Raw genomic sequence first — 21,124 nt, 5'->3', positions numbered from 1 at the left:
TTGGGAGCATAGATATTTACAATTGTTAGATCTTCTTGTTGTATAGACCCTTTAAGAATGATATAGTGGCCTTCTGTGTCTCTAATTACAGACTTTAGTTCAACATCTAATTTGTCTGATATAAGAATTGCTACCCCAGCTTTCTTTTGAGGTCCGCTGGCATGGAAGATGGATCTCCATCCCTTCACTTTCAGTCTGGATGTATCTTTAGGTTCAAAATGAGTCTCTTGTAGACAGCATATGAATGGGTCCTGTCTTTTTATCCAATCTGCAGCCCTGTGCCATTTTATGGGAGCATTTAAGCCATTCACATTGAGAGTGATATTGAAAGATATGAATTATTTGTCATCATGTTGCCTGTGAAGACGTTGTTTTTATAGATTGTCCCTGTAAATTTCTGTTGTAGATCACTCTTAGGGTCTTTCTCCTTTTATAGAACCCCTCTTAATATTTCTTGCAGGGCCAGCTTAGTGGTCACATATTCTTTCAGTTTCTGCCGATCTTGGAAGCTCTGCATCTCTCCATCCATTCTAAATGACAGCCTTGCTGGATAAAGTATTCTTGGCTGCATGTTCTTCTCATTTAGTACCCTGAATATGTCTTGCCAGGCCTTTCTGGCTTGCCAGGCCTCTGTGGATGGGTCTGATGTTATCCTGATGTTCCTCCCTCTGTACATAAGGAATCTCTTGCCCCTAACTGCCCTTAAGATGGTTTCCTTGGTTCTAAGATTTGCGAGTTTTACTATTACATGCAGGGGTGTTGGCCTGTTTTCCTTGATCTTGGGAGGGGTCCTCTCTGCCTCTAGGATGCAAATGTTTGTTTCATTCCCCAGTTTAGGGAAGTTCTCAGCTACAATTCACTCAAATACATCTTCTAGTCCTCTCTCTCTCTCTCCACTCCCTCCAGGATTCCAATTATTCTGACATCACAACGCTTCATGGTGTCACTTATTTCTCTGATTCTATTTTCATGGATTCTGAGTTGTTTTTCCCTGGCTTCCTCTTTTCCCTTTTTATCTATTATATTGTCTTCCAGGTTGCTTATTTGTTCTTCTGCCTCACTTACCCTAGCTGTTAGATTATCTAGATTGTATTGGATCTCATTGATAGCATTTTTAAGTTCTGCCAATTCAGCTTTCATTTCTGCCCTTAGAGACTCTATGTTGCCATTAATTGATTTCTCCATTTTAGCTATTGTCTTCACAATTGCTAGCCTGAACTCCATCTCCAACATCTTGGTTATATCTGCATCCATTTGTAAATCTGTAGCATAAGTCATAATCTCTGAGTCTTTTCTATTTTGGGGGTTGCTCCTCCTAGTCATTCTGTTGATGGATGGCTGAGGGAATGTATAGAGTCCAAATTATTGACCAGAACCCAAGCAAGATGCTCCTGTTTTCTAGGGACCTTATGGTTGCTGGCCTCTTGTTTTCCCAGCCTGTCTTCTGGGGGAGGGGCCTGCCATGCTGTTCCTCAGGCAACCCTGTTTGGGCAGAGTTGCCCTGCCCCCCTGTGGCAGGGGATGGGCTCAGTGGGAATCAGTTTTTGGGGGCTTTTGTTCTCTGGCGGCTTTCTGCGTCTCTTCTGAGAGTCAGACCAGAAGAGACCATTTCCAACCCTCTGTCTCAGAGCAGAGAGACCGCAGTCTGTTTTTCAGTGAGCTCTCCAGGCCACACTGTCTGGGTTTCTGTCCATGCTGCTATAAACTGCAGCGGCGTGGGTTGTGCGCCCCTCCGCAGAGCTTCCAGTCCTGCCTCCAGGTCGGGGCATGTCTCTGCCCTTTGTGCTTCTAAAACCGCCAGCCGCTCCCAGTTCGCTCGTGCGACCCTGCTGCTCCAGGTTTCTGCCCCGGGGGCTGCCCTAAAGTTCTTTCCCTGCTGCTACTGGTCTGCGAGTCTGTGCCCCATCCCCAGCGAGGGAGGCTGTCGCTCACTGGTCGTGTAGGATCCCCATGGCCAGGCTCTCTCCCGCTGCCATTTATCCTCCAATATCTCCCCATGGAATCACAGCTCCCCGCTTCGTACCTCAAAACCAACTGCCCACGATATTCTGTTTGTAGAGATCCAGATCTTCTTACATCTCAGGCTGATTTCGTGGGTGCTCAGAGTGGTCTGGTAGATATCCAGCTCAATTCCAGACATCAGTTGAAATAGGGTCCCCTACTCCTCTGCCATTTTTTTCAAAATAAAAAAAATCCTTACATGTCTTATTTAACCAATACATTTGAGTAACAATACTCATGAAAAGGAAAACAAAATCAAATTAGCAAAAAAAAATTTAGGGGCACCTGGGTGGCTCAGTTGGTTAAACCTCTGAATCTTGATTTCAGCTCAGGTCTTGATCTCAAGGTCCAGAGATCAAGCAACAAGGGACGTGGAGCTCCACACTCCATGGGGAGTCTGCTTCTCTCCCAATCTCTCTCCCTCTCCCTTTGCCCCTTGCCCTGGATCACAGGCGCATGCACACGTTCTCTCTCAAATAAATAAATCTTAAAAAAAAACAAAAAATTTTAGTAATAATTGAAACTTAGAAAAACTGCATATTTATTTTATTAAATAGTCTTTTGTTCAAAATATAGGGTAGTTTTATTTTTTTTTAAGATTTTATTTATTTACTTACCTGAGAGAGTGTGAGAGAGCACAAAGCCAGGGGAGCAGCAGAGGGAGAGGCAGAGGCAGAGGGAGAAGTAGAAGCAGGCTCCCTGTTGAGCAAGGACCCCAATGCAGGGCTGGATCCCAGGACTCTGGGATGATGACTTAAGCTGAAGGCAGACACTTAAACACCTGAGCCATCCAGGTGCCCCATATGGTAATTTTATAGGTGAAATAATATTTTTGATTATTTCTGTCCCTTCTAGTTTCTGATGATTAATCAAAGACTTCATTTGAACTAGTCACACAAAAATTTTAGTCTTTATATTTCCAATATAAATTGAATGTTGCTTGTTAAAGTTCTCAATATAAATGAAAAGAAAGAATGAGAAACAAAGGAAGAAAGAAGTAAGGAGGTAAGAAGGAAAGAAAGAAGGAAGGAAGCTCAAACAATTTTAAGCAATTTTATATATAAGGAGCTCTCAACAGGTGGTACTTTGTGTACAGAAAAATATTATATAAAGATGAGTGATCTCTGAGTTTAAATATATATTATGTGCCCCACCAACTAGTAATTTGTCACCCTGTAGAGTAAGGACACTGTCACTATGATCATTGAAATGTTTGTATTGACAGTTTAGATTAGAAATATAACAGTATTAAAATATACCTGTAACCAAGATGCTTAAAAGAAAATTGCATTGCATTGTACTAAATATCCAGTAAGGAACACTGTTTTATTTTCATTTATTTTCATTTCAGGGTAGCGTTATAGGTTTCCTTATTTTTGTAAAATCTCTGGAGAGCACCCTCACAAATTTTAATGCCTGCCAATGTCTGCAATTTGATTATATGCTTTTCCAAGACAAAAACTGTTTTTGTTTGTTTTGTTATTTTTCTTATTTTTCCCATCACTAAGCATTATGTCCAGCACACAGTGGATAATTTTTACAACTCCCTGCTATTATAAGAATTAATGCTTAGATATACACACCATTCTTCAAGGTACACTGTAAAGAACAGATGCCAGTCGGATAACCGACAACGCACTCACAGTGCCAGCAACAGGGAGCCTGAGGTCCCCAGGTGTCTGTGGAGCACCAAGAAGGCTGGGCCGCGGGTGCAGTAGGAGGCTGAGAGGCCTGTTTGCCCTGCGGGTGAATGCGGAGGCCCTGGCAGTGAGGGACCCCTTAGAGGAAGAGAGCCTCTCACTGTCCTCTTCTGCCTCTGACCCAGCATGTGATGCTGTGGTTGGATATTTAGAGGACATTATCATGGATGATGGACGAGTTCCAATTATTTCAAATTTCACAGTCTCATACTACCAGGAGTTTGAAGACAGAAAATAATAGAATCACCTATATGCCTATTTTTAACAAATCTATTTCTTTGGTTGAAGAACAGCTACTGGAGTGGATTCTTGGATTTAACATGGTGGCTTTCTCAAGTTTACAGCACCATAAAGATGAAGTGGCTGACATACGCGACATGCTGCTCACACTTACAGAATTTCTAAAAAGCTTTAAAAGAAGGAAAGGGATTGGATTTAAGTGAGTGTTTAGTGGTGGCTTTGTTGTGTAAATCATCTTCTATAACAATTTCCCAGAAAGATCTGCAGCCCTAAGTCCCACCTCCAGGCAATGAGATCTTCTTCCTCATCTTCCTCAGTGTTGCCCAATAGACTGGGAGAGGTTTTGGCTAATGTGACAGAAGAGTTACATATTGGAAAGACTGTCTTTATTCTGCAATTCTTTACTAATGTTAAGTATTGATGGGTCAAAAGACAATCACCTGACCCACCTGAGACCTATTTCTCCTGAAGCACCTTCTTATGTTCAGTAACCCTAGTCCTCCTCCCTGAGTAGATGCCTTTCTCAGAGTCCTCTGAGTCAGGCTCCTCTGGAACAACCCCAAGTCCAGCATCCCACCCACCCGCCCCAGTATGCAGTGTTGGTGTGTCACTTTTTGGAAGAACTCACCATCTCCAACTGTCTTTGGCCCAGCAGGCTCTGCATGTCCCACCTGGTTTTTTGTGCACTCACAGCTCTCAGTTTCAGTCTTGCAGCCTCAAAGGTATTTTTGACTATTTGGGAGATTTATCAAGGGTGTTACTCAAGTCAGCTGCCCGTCTTGAGATTTCTGAAGCATCTTCTATCACAGCTAGTCTTGGCTCTAGGAGTCAACTGAGAGAGCTGTCCTTTACCTAAAGCTACGCATGAAAATCAATTCCTAGTCTTTTATTTGTAGTCCTTGAATTACTGTCTCCTGCTGGTCTTGATGTAGTCCCACTGTTTCTATAATTCTCTTTTAAGAATTTTTGGAGGGTGCCTGGGTGGCACCGTTGATTAAGCCACCGACTCTTGATTTTGGTTCAGGTTATCATTTCAGGGATGAGATTAAGCCCCATGTTGGGCTCCACCCTGAACGTGGAGTCTGCTTAAGATTCTCTCTTTCCTCCCTCTGCCTCTCCTCACTCATGTCTCTCTCTCAAAAAAAAAATTATTATTATTATTATTATTAATTTTAAAAAAGAATTTTTGGAGAAAATATTTTTATAGGTGAATAATCAGGCTAACCTAGCAGATATAATCTTGGAATTTCTATGATTACTCACTAAAGATCAGAGTGTTATGTTCTGTGTGCTTTTTAGCTGTTAGTACTATGAAAGCAAAAATGCTTTCTATGTTGGTGTTTCTATTTTACTGGGACCCATGAATGTATGCATATGCTGGACTAAAAGGATAGTCCAAAATAAAAGCTATCCCTTTCTTATAGTACGCTGTGTTCCCGCAGGTTTGCTAAAACCCTTTCTGTTTAAGTCAGTTCATTAGGTTTTCTGTTGGGATAGGGTCTCTGTAGTTCCTTCATCCTGTCAAAATCTTCCTACCAAGATGGTGTTCCACTGGTCTAGCTCAGCACTAGTAGGAGAGAACAAACAGCTTTACTGTTCATCTGTCTACTTTGATTTAGTACCATGTTTGACAGAATATTATTGACAGAAAACATGGATATCACAAATCTAAAAAGAAGAAAAAATGTAATAGTTCAATTCCCAATGTGTAATATATATATTACATATATTACATATTTATATATATGTAAAAATAAGTCTCTGTACTGACGTTTCACTTGGCTCTTATAGTTTAAAGGATGAGCTATAGGATCTGTGTGTTTCTGTACTGATGTGCTTATTAAATACTTTTGTACCATGAAAAATAAATAAAGAAGTGAAAATGAGGAGAGATTAAGGGACTAATGAAGGGAACAAATAGTTGCCAGGAACTTGTTTCAGACACTACTGCAACTACTAGATACTTTACATGCATTAACTTACAGTAACTCTCAGAAATTAGTATTCCTGCTTGACAGATGGGGAAACCAAGGCCTAGAAAGGTTAGGAAGTTTATTACTACAAGATAATAGTAAGCTGTAAAACCAGATTCTAACTTAGAACTGGCAAAAACACCAGAATTTGACCTCCAACTATAAGATATTACCTCTCAGTGAAATATTGAGGAGCTGAGCTAAGGCATGGGATAAGAATGGATGGAGAGTACTTAATTCCTGTTTGCTCATCTTTTATTAATATTAGAGAAAAATGAAAATCCTCACTGTTAGTTCTTATTCTCTGTTTTTCTTCTCTCCAGAGTTGTGTTTTTCTATATTAGGCATGATTTGAAAAGTATTTTAGCTGCTGGGGCACCTGAGTGGCTCAGTTGGTTAAGTGTCTGACTTTGCCTCAGATTGTTATCTCAGGGTCCTGGGATCGAGCCCCATGTCAGGCTGCTCCCCACTCAGCAGGGAGTCTGCTTGTTCCTCTACCCCCCCCTTCCTTGCTCTCTCTCTCAAATAAGTAAATAAAATCTTTTAAAAAAATATTTTAGCCACTAAAATACACTAAATATTTACCATATAAGATAATACAAAATTGTATATTCCTGATTGAAAATTACATAAACAAAGAAAATGTTTTCAGTCCTAGTTCTTTGGAGAATGTATCTCACCTTGAGTTTTGTTGTCATAACAATATATTCACAGTTGATAGAAAAATGAAGCTCATGTTAATGCATGAGCAATAGATTGAGGAGGTAAAGTAACCAGTATTTATAACCATTATATCATCATAGTAGCCCATTGAAACAGGAATTACCATGTATGGCTTACAGATGAGACTCATTAAACTTATTGAAGTAACTCATTCATGATCACATATTAGAGCAAGGTCAGGGTAGCATTGGATTTGAACCTACATTTACCCCCAACTGTATAATCTTTCCAGTATACCATGTTACCCCTCACTGGCCCACAGCTGAAAGTCCTAATATTAAAAATGATCTGTGGGGGCACCTGGGTGGCTCAGTCGTTAAGCATCTGCCTTCGGCTCAGGTCATGATCCCAGGGTCCTGGGATCAAGCCCCGCATCGGGCTTCCTGCTCTGCAGGAAGCCTGCTTCTCCCTTTCCTACTCCCTCTGCTTGTGTTCCCTCTCTCGCTGTCTCTCTCTGTCAAATAAATAAATAAAATCTTAAAAAAAAATAAATAAATAAAAATAAAAATGATCTGTGTGGTTAAATATGTTGACTCTTCAACACTTAAAAGTACAGGAGCAATGAAGGAGGCCAATAACAATTAGCATTTATCAATAGGGGTTTTGAGAATTTCTAATGACAAGAGATAATAAGCAAGAGTTTCTTTATGCACATCTGCTTAATGTTTTTAAAAATTAACCTGGAGACTGATCTGAAGCTCAAATGAATTGCATAAATAGTTGTCAATATGCACTGCATCTGGTGAGAATGTAACAGCGTCTGGGTTTAAAGTGTCATTCTTTTACCCCCAAAAATAGGTGGCCTAACAAAAGATAGATCAAGAAGTTACTAGTTTTTTGTTTGTTTAATTCTAGAGGCAGTACAATAGGCCATTTTTATTTGTAGAATTGTTGGTAGAGTGAATTTGAGTATTTCTGCATGTCTGTCTCATCTACTAGATTTTCAGCTGACAGCAAACACACATTATAACATATTGATATCCTCAGTGTTAAGCATTGTGCCAATAGTGGTGTCCAATAAATGTGTGAAGAAGAAAAGGAAGCAGAAATTATTTCTTTTTAATTTCACTCATCAATTGGTGACAAATTTATTTTGGGATCAGGACTCCAAATTAGGCCAATTTTATAGAGTAATCCAAAATATGTTTGAAGAAATGTTATTTTGATTTCTAATTTTTTTATTTCCTAGATGACACAATCTATTTTTATTTTAATAATTCTTTCTTTCCTAATTTTTCATTTTATTAACTTTTTAAGATCTCTTTTCAATTTCTTTTTAACTCCCATTAACTGTATCTACCAGCATGAGTTATAGTACATTAAGAGACATATCAAATATAACTAACCTAAAATAAAAACATAAAAATATACATATATAACTAACCAATATCCTATAATTAATTTTATATGTGGGTCAGTGTTTTGTCTAAAATAAATGTATATGTCATGCTAACTTTGCTCTTGAGGATATTGCTATCTAGATGGAGTGTCAAACTATAAACAACTAAAAGATCCAATAACAGTTTAAGTCAGCAACAGGAGTAACAAGCTACTATGGTGATTATTTTCCAAGTGACTAAGAACTAAACATGTCCAAAGAAGGTGAAATGACCCTCTTTTGAGTTTAGAGTTAATAAACTTTACATAATTTAGACTAAACCTTGAATTATTAGTAGAACTAAAAGAGACAAAGAAGAGAAGTAGAACATTCCACATGAATTTAAAAATTTGAAGAAGATACAGGGTGTGCTTGGAAGATAGCACACCTATATACTTGGATTACAAGGGTCATGAGCAGTATGAAATAAACTGGCAAAGTAGACTAGGAAAGTATACTGAAAGTCCTAATGAGAAAGTAGAGTTTAATATTGCTTTTGTATCTTACCATTCCTATCAGTATTTTTAACATATATGACAGGTAATTATAAAGGGAATGATTTTAGAAGCCAGGCAGGAAAGTCAGTATTAATATTTGAAGCTCACCATGGTAAGATTTTTTGCTTGACAGCTCCGAGGCTTGAAGTCGAATCACAGAGTGTGTTCAAAGGCCTACAAATTCTGTGTCAAAGTAAGGCTCCTTAAAGACCAGACTATATTGCCTAGAAGACCAATGGGCTACTGAAAACAAAATTCCCATTTAAAGACCAGTAGAAGGCAAAACACATTATGAATGCAATAAATGCTTCCAACTCATTTTTGAATCTGCTGGAGTGGAATGAGAGAATTGTATGCTGCCTGAAAAGTCAGAAATATCTGACTTTGGAAGTGGTTACTATACCTTATTAACTGTTTGACCTTGGGTAAATTTTTTTAACCTCTCTGAATCAAAGTTTCCTGATTCATACAGTTAAATATATTTATTTTCAGGATCAATGTTACAGGGATTAATTGATAATGTAGCTCAGTGCCTAAGATTAGAATTTAATAAACGAGAGTTCTTTTTCTCTTGCTCCTTCTCCTCCCTTCTAAACTGGTTAGGTTTTGGACATCCGTTGTCCCTTTAGACCCACTATTACAGTATTCATGTGCAATTACCTTCGGTACATCTTCTTTCCTTTCTTGTGCTATCATATCCTATGGCACTGACTTTATTTATTTTTTTTTTTAAAGATTTTATTTATTTATTTGACAGAGAGAGACACAGAGAGAGAGGGAACAAAGTGGGGGCAGCGGGAGAGGGAGAAGCAGGCTCCCCGCTGAGCAGGGAGCCCGATGTGGGGCTCGATCCCAGGACCCTGGGATCATGACCTGAGCCGAAGGCAGACGCTTAACGACTGAGCCACCCAGGCGCCCTCTATGGCACTGACTTTAGATTTCCTCTACCACACTATAAAATCCTAAAAAAAGTGTAAGACATAGATGCTCCTATATCCCTAATAACCTCTAGGACTAAGAAAGGACTAAATAGTATGAGGTGAATGAATCAATGATCAAAGTCCTCACTATCACAAAGTAAAATGTTACTGGTTTATGCCAAAAAAAAGTTGCTAAAGAGAAACAATTCATTCAGTTCAATATTTTCTCATAGTTACTGTTTTAGTTGTTTCAAACAGAGTATTTGTAGACAAATAGTCACTTGTCTTTCAATATTTTTATTTTAAAAATTACTCAATAAAGACACTATTCTGTATCTTACAGATTTTAAACGATTACATTATCTCTTTCTTGATAAAGTAATTTTTCTCTTGTAAGTTTGAAAATATTTTAAAAAGTTTTGGGGGCGCCTGGGTGGCCCAGATGGTTAAATGTCTGCCTTCAGTTCGGGTCATGATCCTGGGGTCCTGGGATCCAGCCGCACGTTGGGCTCCCTGCTCAGCGGAGAGCCTGCTTCTTCTCCCTCTCCCTCTGCCTGCCACTCCCCCTGCTTGTGCGCTCTCTGTCTCTCTCTCTCTCTGTCAAATAAATAAATAAAATCTTTTTAAAAAATAAAAATAGGGCACCTGGGTGGCTCAGTTGGTTAAGCGACTGCCTTCGGCTCAGGTCATGATCCTGGAGTCCCTGATCGAGTCCCGCATCGGGCTCCCTGCTCAGCGGGGAGTCTGCTTCTCCCTCTGACCCTCCTCCCTCTCATGCTCTCTGTCTCTCATTCTCTCTCTCGCAAATAAATAAAATCTTTAAAAAAAATTTAAAAAAAAATAAAAATAAAAATAAAAAATAAAAATAAATAAAAAGTTTTTGGAGAATGCTAGTAAATATAGAAAAATTTTACACCAAGTGAAATTTGAATTTACAAATTATTTTTCCTATGCCATTCAGGTTCTTTTAGGAAAAACAAAAATAAAAAAGCAAAGCAGTTATTCAGTAAATAGACATGTTGTATTTTTCAGTTTGTGCTAACGCTGCCCCAATACCTGGAAAAAAATTATGTCTCTAAGTACCTGATTTCCTACTGAACTGGTCTGATATCTTGAGGATACTGTAGCCACAGCATAAGCTGGGTAAAACAGTAAGATATACTTGATCTAGCCTACAAAGTGTTTTAAATTGTCAAAATATTGTCATTGCTATATCTTTTTACATAGAGTTCTGTGTGAAATGCAATGTGCTTCTTCCAAATACCTACAATTATGAGAATTGATCATTTTCTTTTAATGCAAGGAATACTTCCATATGAATTTTGAATTTGGTAGTGTGTTTGAAAAATGAAATCACCTTTCTTTAATGCTTAAACTCTTATAGCTTATCCACACTGGGTGGAAAAACTGAATGACACTCAGCTGGACAGTGGGAGCCCTCTCCGATGGGAATGTAAGGCTACTGGAAAACCCCGACCCACATACCGTTGGCTGAAGAATGGGGTGCCTCTTTTGCCTCAGGTACTATTGGTAACTGCTAACCTTTTCTTGTGTAATTTTAACAGGATTTCACACAGGACAAACTATCCTCCTCTTGTCTTATGGAAAGTCATTTCTTATTTACACCTTCTAATGTATTTGAAGTGAGAACTATAATAGACATAAAATAAAATTCTTTTTAATTACCTCATTACTTTTTTGAGTAATACATTGTTTCTTTAAATTTTATTCAATCCTGTAAATTCATAGGAAAATATCAATCATTATCAGATTCATTGCTATTTCTAGCTGACTTTTAGATATCATCTAGTTTGTTGCTGTCACCTTGCAGATGGTGGAGTTAAAGCCCAGGAAGTAAAGTGACTTGCCGAAGGTCATGTATCTAGTGAGAGATGAGACCATAATAGAATCCTAACCTTCTATATCTTGGACAAGTTATTTCCGTTACATCCTACTTAATAGGATTTAAAAGACTTAAATATCTTTTTAGTAAACCTATTGCATGTTTTTGAAATCAATTACTATTTAATTTTAGAATAATGGTAATAATTTTAGCTAACTCCCTTGTTGTGGCCTTTGCAGGAAGGAGGGCAAAGGGAGAATAGTTCAGTATGTATGTCCAAAATGGAGGGGTGGTATATAAAGTTGAAATTCTAAACATAAGTTCTGCCCAGGTCCTGCCACTACCAAGAGGCCTCTTGTCTGTCATTTACCTCTTTGGACTTCAATTTGCTCCTTTGTAAAATGAAGAGATTGGATAAGATCATCCCCACAGTCCCATCCAGCTCCAACATTCCATTATTCTAAAAGAACTATAGAGCCATTAAATAAAACTGAGGGTATGAGAATCCTGAGACATTGGCTCATTGTCTCTTTCTCTAATTTTCTAGGGATACCAGATAAACCTTGAGAAAGGAATACACTGGTCATATTTTCTACTTTCAGCATCCAAGTAAAGTAAATCCCACTAGCAGATAATACTTCTGCAAAGTGAATAGGTTTATTTTGAAAATTATGTAAAATTACTTGGCATCTCTGTTGATAGGTAAAGCACTGCTCACTAAAATTAAAAGAATGATTTGCTTGGCATTAAGTAGACAAGACACCTGGTTGTTTAACAACATTTTAAATTTCAAATTCAATTTTGAAATGTGCTCTTGGCCTTACTTGACCTCAATTTGCACATGCTCAGTTTTTTGTTTTGGGGTTTTTTGTTTTGTTTTGTTTTTTTTAGATTTTATTTATTTATTTGAGAGAGAGAGAATGAGAGAGAGCACAGAGTGGGGTGAGGGGCAGAGGGAGAAGCAGATTCCCCACTGAGCAGGGAACCCGATTAGGGCTCGATCCCAGGACTCCGGGACCATGACCTGAGCCAAAGGCAGCTGCTTAACCAACTAAGCCACCCAAGTGCCCTAAGTTTTTTGACTTCTGTATTAAATTTTGTCTCATAATGAAGTTAATATTTTTTGACCAATAATTTTATACAGACTCCAGTTGCAGGGCAGTTTTTTTTCTGAATTTGTTGGGAAGTGAGAAAAACGTAAATTCCTAACTAGATTAATATTGTAAAGGGATTCTTGTTTTGACTTGGGCTATTTTTAACTTTGTCCCACTTGTCTACAGTCACAATTGTTACCAAAGGTCACATGTGAACCTCTTCTTCTTCTGTAAAATGAATTCAAATAAAAGCTTCATCTGCTGATTATACTTCACAAGCTGAACTAGTATACCAAACAAAAGCTGCTCAGTATAAAAACAAAACTGAAACTAAAACTCATAAGGATAACTACAAGAAAATACAGTTATAATATCTTTTCTGACCAAGAAATAGTTATAATTTACAAAAGACATTTTATAATGAACAGTAAATTTGCAATGCTAAGTTGTCAAATAATGCTCAACTGCATTCATTGGAGGCTTTTTTCCCTTGGTCTAGGAGAGAATAACTGCAAAATCTGTATGATTTTTTCACTTTCTTTATTTTTTTATTTTATTACAGAATAGGATTGAGATGGTTAATGGATTATTGATGATCCACAATGTGAATCAGTCAGATGCTGGAATGTATCAGTGTTTGGCCGAAAATAAATATGGAGTCATTTATGCGAGTGCTGAGCTGAAGATTCTAGGTATGCAATTTCTAAGTAAATAAATAGGAAAAATGTGTAGCTTCTTTTCATGCTCTAATTCTTACTATACTGAAGTTTTATGATGTGATTGTAAAACCTATTTTATGACTTGAAAAGAAATGTTTAATATTTACCCATACAGCTCTTACCTAACGGTAGGCAAGGCAATACTCCAAGGTAAAGCACCCTCTCATCATGGGATATCAACCATTATCACCCTTACATGAAAGGGAAGGCCTTTTTGAGGCTGTCCAGCTGTCTCAGAGGGTTACACCCTTGATAGGACACTAGCACTTCACTGGTTAAGTACTACAACCAGTGAGTCCATCCAGTGGAATAGGCTCCCCAAATTGAGCATGTTTGGGCCACTGAAAGGATTTTACTTTTTAGCATTCTAGTTTCCTAAACTTTGGTCTGGGAAATTTGTAATACAAAGAGAGAGACTTAAGTGATCACAACTCACTGTCTCCCAAAGTGAACAGGAGCCCACTGCTTGTTCTGCACTAAAATTCTCAAAACACAATATTAACAGAAATACCCAAGATCTCAGGAAACTGGGAACTTACCATTTACATATCAGCTAAATGTAACACATCATAAATCAACTTATTGAATTATGAATGTTTGTACTTGAAATTTCTCCACATTATAATAAACCCACCTAAAATAGATAAAGGACTCCAAATTTCCATCTCCTACAGCCTAACCAATCAAATATGAATGTACTTTCTTGTTAACTTACACCCCAATATTTCTGAGTTTAAAAGCCAATTCAGGGGCGACTGGGTTGCTCAGTAGGTTAAGCATCTGAGATCTGAGCATCGGTTCAGGTCATGATCTCAGGGTCCTGGGATCAAGCCCCTTGTCAGACTCCCCACTCAATGCGGAGTCTGTTTGTCCCTCTCCCTTCCCCGACTTGTGCTCTTTCTCTCTCTTTCTCAAATAAATAAATGAATAAAATCTTAAAAAAGAAAACTAATTCAGCCTTCACCTAGTTAATAGTTTATCCAGAAATACTCTCAAATATGTCCTTTTCTTATTCACTACACATATTTTCAAAATTACCTCTAATAAGTTCTGTTCCTAATAAGCAAACAAAATCATTACCTGCAGTCACATAAAGTTCCTTCACTTTTCTTTCAATTCTTAACCCATCTCAATTATATACATATCTTTCTCATTATATACATACCTTTTAATGCTGTTGTGCCATGCACATATACTGTTGTATAATGGACATAAAATACTTATGAAATATCCATGAAGTTGTCAGATTGGTTTAAATAAATGCCTCAGATACAGTACACTTTTAAACATATCTCTCAGGTTCTCTTTTAGATTCAAAAGTGTCTTTGTGTGTGTGTGTTTGTGTGTGTGTGTGTGTGTGTGTTTCCAAAGAAAGCCCCAGATAGACTTTCTTGGGCAACCCCTTCACCTTTTGCTCAAGGTGTTCATTAGTCTTTCACAATTAAAAGTGATAATCACAATTAAATCATGTCATTTTTTGAAACTGCCTTTGTCTGTGAGCCCCACATTATATGAAACCATTACCTGCTAACAGAAAGAGCATCCAATAAGATATTAATTAATTATAGGTTTAAATTTTGAGGTAGTGCCTTTTACAATGTGTAGATACCCTGTGATTTTATTAGAAATGTGTCCCAAAGAGTTGCAAAATCTTGATGAATGATCCATTAGAGGTTATTGCCATTGCTTCTGGTAGAATTAACATTTTCTTTTTCATAGCTTCAGCTCCTACTTTTGCACTGAATCAACTGAAGAAAACAATAATTGTTACCAAAGGCCAAGAAGTCATCATCGAGTGCAAACCCCAAGGCTCTCCAAAACCAACCATCTCTTGGAAGAAGGGAGATAAAGCAGTGAGAGAGAATAAAAGGTTAGAGGTCTATTTCATAATTCAAACTCTTAACATCAAACTTTTTTGAAGTTGCAGGTGGTACAGAGTATACAAGAAAGAGTTTTTCAGTAATTTGAACCATATTTCATGAACGGATTAAAATATGATTTTGTCTACATAGTGATTGAAAAGCACCCAAAGTTCTATTTCAATATGGTCAGACTTCTTTGCCTACGTGGTGTTTCAGCACCAATGGGAATTTCACCAGGTTATAAAAAAAGCAAACATGTTCATTAAGCTAGTTACTTTTGGTTTCGTTTTAAGTCTGCAGATTTGGAGATTCACAAGTTATCTATAATAATTTTTAGAGGTTGTGTCATTATTTTAAGGTTAATATTTTTAAATGATATAAGGATGGATCTTTTGGATAATCACTTATGGCAGAGTACTTTCAAGTGAGATTTGTGTCTAGGTTTGCCCTCTTTTTTTCAATCTTGTTGAGGTAAAATAATATAGGATTACTTCAGTTGCCACAGGCAAATGAGAAATGTGCAGAGGAATATTTATTATGTAAAGATTTGTTTTTGGTAAGCAAAACCAAAGGACATCACAAGAGTACAAATGGGGAAAAATTATGAGAGAATCAAATCATCATAGGACTATGTATGCCAAGATCAAAAGCCTGTGCTCTACTAATCATTAACATACTGGTGTTGCAAATGGTGATTCAGATTTGACAAAATAATATCCTCTATTATGTTGAAATAAGGTTGCATAGGTCATTTAAGTTTTGTTTTTCATTTGACCTATAAGGATAAGGAGTTTATGCCTTATTTTATGTCTGCCTGGATCTAAGTAATCATATAGTAAAAGTTAATTTATGTCAATGTTAGGGGTCCATTTGAATCATTCTTTAGGTAATTTTGGAATATTTTGGTGAAATATTTGAAAATTTTCTTTAGAAATTTGTTCTTTCCCATCCTAATCTGAAAAACACTGATTTAAATTGCCTTCTCAGGGGCGCCTGGGTGGCTCAGTTGTTAGGCGTCTGCCTTCGGCTCAGGTCATGATCCCAGGGTCCTGGGATCGAGTCCCACATCGGGCTCCCTGCTAGGCGGGAAGCCTGCTTCTCCCTCTCCCACTCCCCCTGCTTGCGTTCCTGCTCTCGCTATTTCTCTCTCTGTCAAATAAATAAATAAAATCTTTAAAAAAAAATAAAAAATAAAAAAAAAAATAAATTGCCTTCTCAGATGAGATTTACAGACTGATTGGGTTTAGTTCAGGCACAAGGATGGATGATGCCTGGAAAGGGTGATATCTGGGATTGAAAAGGGTTATACTGGGTATCTAGTTTTGAAAGAGAATTTATCTTTGTTACTTGAGGCAGGAAGCAGGGCAAAATCACAAACTGTGAGATCAATGTTACATATGGTTGAATTGCATTTGGTTGAATTGCTTATAGTGGAGTTGAATTTTTTTGGTATTGTTGCTCATAGAAATTAAAAAAAAAAAACCTGCCACAACCCTTATTAAAGCAGAAGAAAATATTTTTTGTATAATACGATAAATAATTTAAATTGTTTGATTATCATTTTATCTGAATGAACTGAAAATTTTTATATCATCAAAATGTATTTGTCCTATTGGTGTAAGCCACCGCATCTGAAATGCATTGCTTTGTGTCGTTTGTAGGTGGCATGTGAGTCTTGTCCTATTTATTTCAGTTCACCATAGAATGTTTCTCAGCAAGTATTCAGACATCACATGATGAGTCTTAAAAATTAGGTGGCATCTCATTTGTAAAGGCAAATGTATTGAGAGAGGAACAGGATTATGAATTTTCTGTTACAACAAATATAAAGATACTAAACTTTTTTTTTTCCATAAGTTGAAAAACAGTTTGTAAATTTTCCAGTTTTGTTGATTCCTTTTCTCCTCACTTCTATCGCCTCAGGCTAGTGAGACAAATACACTGGTTTCAAACTCAGATCACTCAATTTTCCAAATGTCAAATACTTCTGGTCGAAGTGCCATTCAGGAAGGAGGCTAAAATGTGAAATATTTGTATTTTTATTTATTCAAGTAAAAGCAAGACTGGGCCACATTTAATCAGCATTTTGCCTACTCTGATTTGTATGTTTATGTTTGTAAACTCTGATCTGTATGTTTATGTTTATAAACTGCTTTAATTTAGTAACTCCAGAAGCATTTTTATATTTAAAATCGGCAGGCACACTTGCAAAATATTGTTTTTACTAATGTACAATTTGTTACTTTATTGTGTAGTCCCAGGTTTCATGAAGAATACAATCTATTTAGATATAAAAATATTAAACATTCAAGTATTAAAATAAGAGGATAAGATGTAAATAGCAATAGAAAGAATTCCATAAAGCAGTGTAAGAAGACATATGTAGATATTTGAAAAACTGTGCATTCTAAAAAATATGAATGGAAACTTGAAAATTAAAATTTCAAATGTACACATTATACATTCTTTAAAATAGAATACCAGTTACATATGACACCTTATTTTCTTATAGAAATTTTAGTTTACCTCTCTCTGTTATAAAGCATACCACCTAATAAGAGTTGTGAATATAAATTTAAGTGGAAAGGGAGGTATTAGAAAACTGTTAAGGTTTTGAAAAGTTTATGTCATGTGTATTTCACATTAGGAATACAGATTCAAATCATGGTTTATTTTCTTGAAATACAAGTATATTTACTATTCATGTAATCTACATCAAATAGGTTCCCCACTCATCCAACCTATAATAATTGGAAAAAATGTTAAATGAATTAGTCTTGTCCTTCATTCACAATTTTCACAGTTATTTTGGATTCATTTCAAATTAAAGATTGAAACAGCAAATGGCAATTTCCTATGTGGGCATATAGAGATGAGTATTATATTGGAGGAAAGGAGCAAAAATAATAATGTATTATAAAAGAAACATTCATGGGGCGCCTGGGTGGCTCAGTCGTTAAGCGTCTGCCTTCGGCTCAGGTCATGATCCCAGGGTCCTGGGATCGAGCCCCATATCGGGCTCCCTGCTCCGCGGGAAGCCTGCTTCTCCCTCTCCCACTCCCCCTGCTTGTGTTCCCTCTCTCGCTGTGTCTCTCTCTGTCAAATAAATAAAATCTTTAAAAAAAATAAAAAAATAAACAATAAAAAAATAAACATTCAAATGTGAAAAATACAGCACTTCAAAAGCATAAAATTATGTCCAGTGCAATAGCATAAAAATGTAATGAAAGATGTTAATTGCAGAAAAATGTCATTTAATTATTTGAAAACATGTCAGAAACTCAAATTAAAAAAAAAGAATTTAAACCTATGGTCAATTGCAATTTAACTCTAAACTGTAAATGCAATGTTATAACAACTGAAGATTAACAGTTAATCATTTGTTTCATCAACAGAATGCCAAAGGACATATTGACTTTTCTTTTTCTGCCAAATTTTGGTTGAATCTTTCAAATTTTGCTTTGTTTTGTTTGTTTTGGAAAGGGATCTTCTTTGTTTTTTTTTCTTTTTTTGTATTTATCTGTTCTACTAAAGAAATACTTAAATCATTATCCAAAAATTTAAAATTCAGTAAATAATAACTAGAACATAATATAACTTTTAGAAGCAATCTGATTAACAGAGAAGTTGCCTACTGGGGCGCCTGGGTGGCTCAGTCATTAAGCATCTGCCTTCGCCTCAGGTCATGATCCCAGGGTCCTGGGATCCTGCTTCTCCCACTCCCACTCCCCCTGCTTGTGTTCCCTCTCTCACTGTGTCTCTCTGTCAAATAAATAAATAAAATCTTAAAAAAAAAAAAAGAAAATAGGTTATATTAGAATTTGAGTTCTGTGTAGTTATTTCTTGTTTATATCACAGAATGTTCAATATGAACTGCTGCTCACACAGTAAAACATATTATTATTAATAATGATGATGACTGCTAATAATTCCATAGCAGTTATAATTTATGAAGCACTTTAACATTGTGGGTAACAGTATAACCCAATGTATAAAACAAGACTTAGTTGCACTGCTTATCCTGCAGACTATGAGGTTTCCTTATAAAATTAATTTATTTCCTTACTTATAAAGCTAGAATTCAAAAGAGTAACACATTGGGTTGTGAGAATTGGAAGAAATTTTGTAAAATACCCTGGCTAGTGTAATAAGTGCTCAATGAATGTTATTTGTGATGATGTTGACGCTGTTCATGCTGATGGTAGTGATGGTGGTGATGATGATGGTATCATTTGAAATTTTGATTCTTTGAATACTGACATATATTTCTGTTTTTCTTTCTCCGGTAGTTAAGGGAATGGATTCTAAAGATTTAAGTTATTATCTGGGATTAAAGGAGTGATAAGTATGTTATTCATTAATCTATGTCTCTAAATTGATACTCTTTGCCCATCAGAACTCCACATCTACACTTCTCATCATTCGGGCATAGCCATTCTCATCAGCCTTACCTACTCCTAGTTCAGTATCTCTCGGATAGTTTCTGATAGCAGACTGAGCATTTACTTGTTCTGTAATCAGCACTATAGGCTAGGTGCAAATAGGCGAATATATGTGGAGAGTTAATGGAAACAGAGAAACCTTTTAAAGAATGTTTTTACTCTTTCTCTTTTTCTTTTTTCTTTTCTTTTTCTTTTAAGGAAACTCCAGGTTTTGCCCCATCACTTTTAAAGGTCACCAACACACATTCCTTTAGATTTCTTTATCAATCATGTCTGTTTTCATAGTAAACTAATAAGCTCCAGGAGTACTAAGACGTGAAATATTCCATGGAGATTTCCTCCTCTAGTATACTTTCATTCAAAATGTTCTGCTCATCAAACTCATATTGGATTTTCACTTCAGCTCATTATTTCCATTACTTGGCCATTAACTTTTGTTAAAATATAATCACCCAGAAGCGCTCCAGCAGTGCACAAATATTAAGCCTTCATTATTACATGTTCAATTTCCTGTACTTTTTGTGGACAAAGACAATCTTGGCCAAAATGAAGAATATATACTTTTTGGTAAAGACACAGGTTTTTTGTTTTGTTTTGTTTCCTTTCCATCTGCATATAAATAAATTATTATTGAACCCCATGGAATATGACATACATGTTTAAAAATTATTTACGATTATTGAAATATCAAACCGGTTTAAGTACCAGTTTTCATTTCTAGGCAATGGGGGTACCAGTTACAGAGATAATGGACTATAATTCAAATGGGTGCTAAAGAAATCCTGCATCCAAAAAAATGAAAATTATCCTATGGAGGGGAAGTATTATGGTGTAATTTTTCTTTTATGGGACTGTCCAAAGTCCTTTGTAATATTTCCCTGCTCACCAAAGGAGCTTCAGAACAGTGAAGTTTTCAACTTACTCATTTAACACACACAGAAAATTGCACTTGAAGTACCCATTAGTTGGCTTCTAGTGGGAATTCATGTTGTGTTTATTAGGCAAAAATGATCAGACTTACATACTGACTTACAGAGATATGAAAATATATATTTGTAGTGCAAGCCCTAAAAGACACTGTTACTGAGGGGGAAATAGGGTCTTCTTTTTCTAAGGAAGAAGAGGAATTCATGGGGATAATTAGGGTCTCCTTTCTGTCCCTTTGTTTCCACCTACATGCTGTGTTTGCTAATGAACAAGCTGTTTTGTTGTTTCCTCTGTGACAATGTCTTTTACATATTAAGAACATAAAACAATGTAGACCCCTAGGTATCTTGGGGTTTTTCTTGGTGTCTAAGAAATTGTATAATGAAAGAATATGAGCATTCATATATCAAGAATATATCACTTCACTTCCTTTGCAAATTGAAATCTATGCTTTCAAAGGAAATAAAATGATCAAAATGACATTATTTATCTAAAGAAAGAGAAGCTTGTTAACTGACTTCATAAGATCTATGAACTGCTTACAATATACAAGGTGTTAACGCTTAGGGATGGTGACATGTTGTTCTATAAGTCCACCAAGTTTAAGGAGATGACAGGAAAGAAGAAAATGACCTCACATTCATTGTGATGAAGTTAGGATGCTGACTTCCTGGTTTCGATGAAAACTAATGGCAGAAGGCTCTGCCTGATTAACCTTCACCACCTTCCCTTAAAAATGCTAGTAAAAACACAAAAGGAGAAAAAAATGCATTCATAGCAGCATTAGAAATTATGAATATAGATA

General features: G+C 36.5%; 1 protein-coding gene and 1 pseudogene across 7 annotated transcripts in view; both read left to right on the top strand.

Annotated features, from left to right (window-relative positions):
- CNTN5 (contactin 5) overlaps positions 1–21,124 on the top strand; it is a 1,357,780-nt gene that overhangs the window by 1,058,554 nt on the left and 278,102 nt on the right. For all 7 annotated transcript variants that reach the window (XM_032426178.1, XM_032426172.1, XM_032426174.1 and 4 more), the window contains 3 exons: positions 10,817–10,953; positions 12,932–13,061; positions 14,808–14,958. In XM_032426178.1, the coding sequence (XP_032282069.1) occupies positions 10,817–10,953; positions 12,932–13,061; positions 14,808–14,958 (418 nt within the window). The remainder of the gene's footprint in view (positions 1–10,816; positions 10,954–12,931; positions 13,062–14,807; positions 14,959–21,124) is intronic.
- On the top strand, positions 3,199–4,286 carry LOC116645780 (annotated as a pseudogene).

Source organism: Phoca vitulina, unplaced genomic scaffold, assembly GCF_004348235.1.
Source record: "Phoca vitulina isolate PV1807 unplaced genomic scaffold, GSC_HSeal_1.0 scaffold34, whole genome shotgun sequence".
Classification (NCBI taxonomy): Eukaryota; Metazoa; Chordata; class Mammalia; order Carnivora; family Phocidae; genus Phoca; species Phoca vitulina.
The sequence above is the reverse complement of the archived record's forward strand: the minus strand, read 5'-3'. Positions and strand labels throughout refer to the sequence as shown.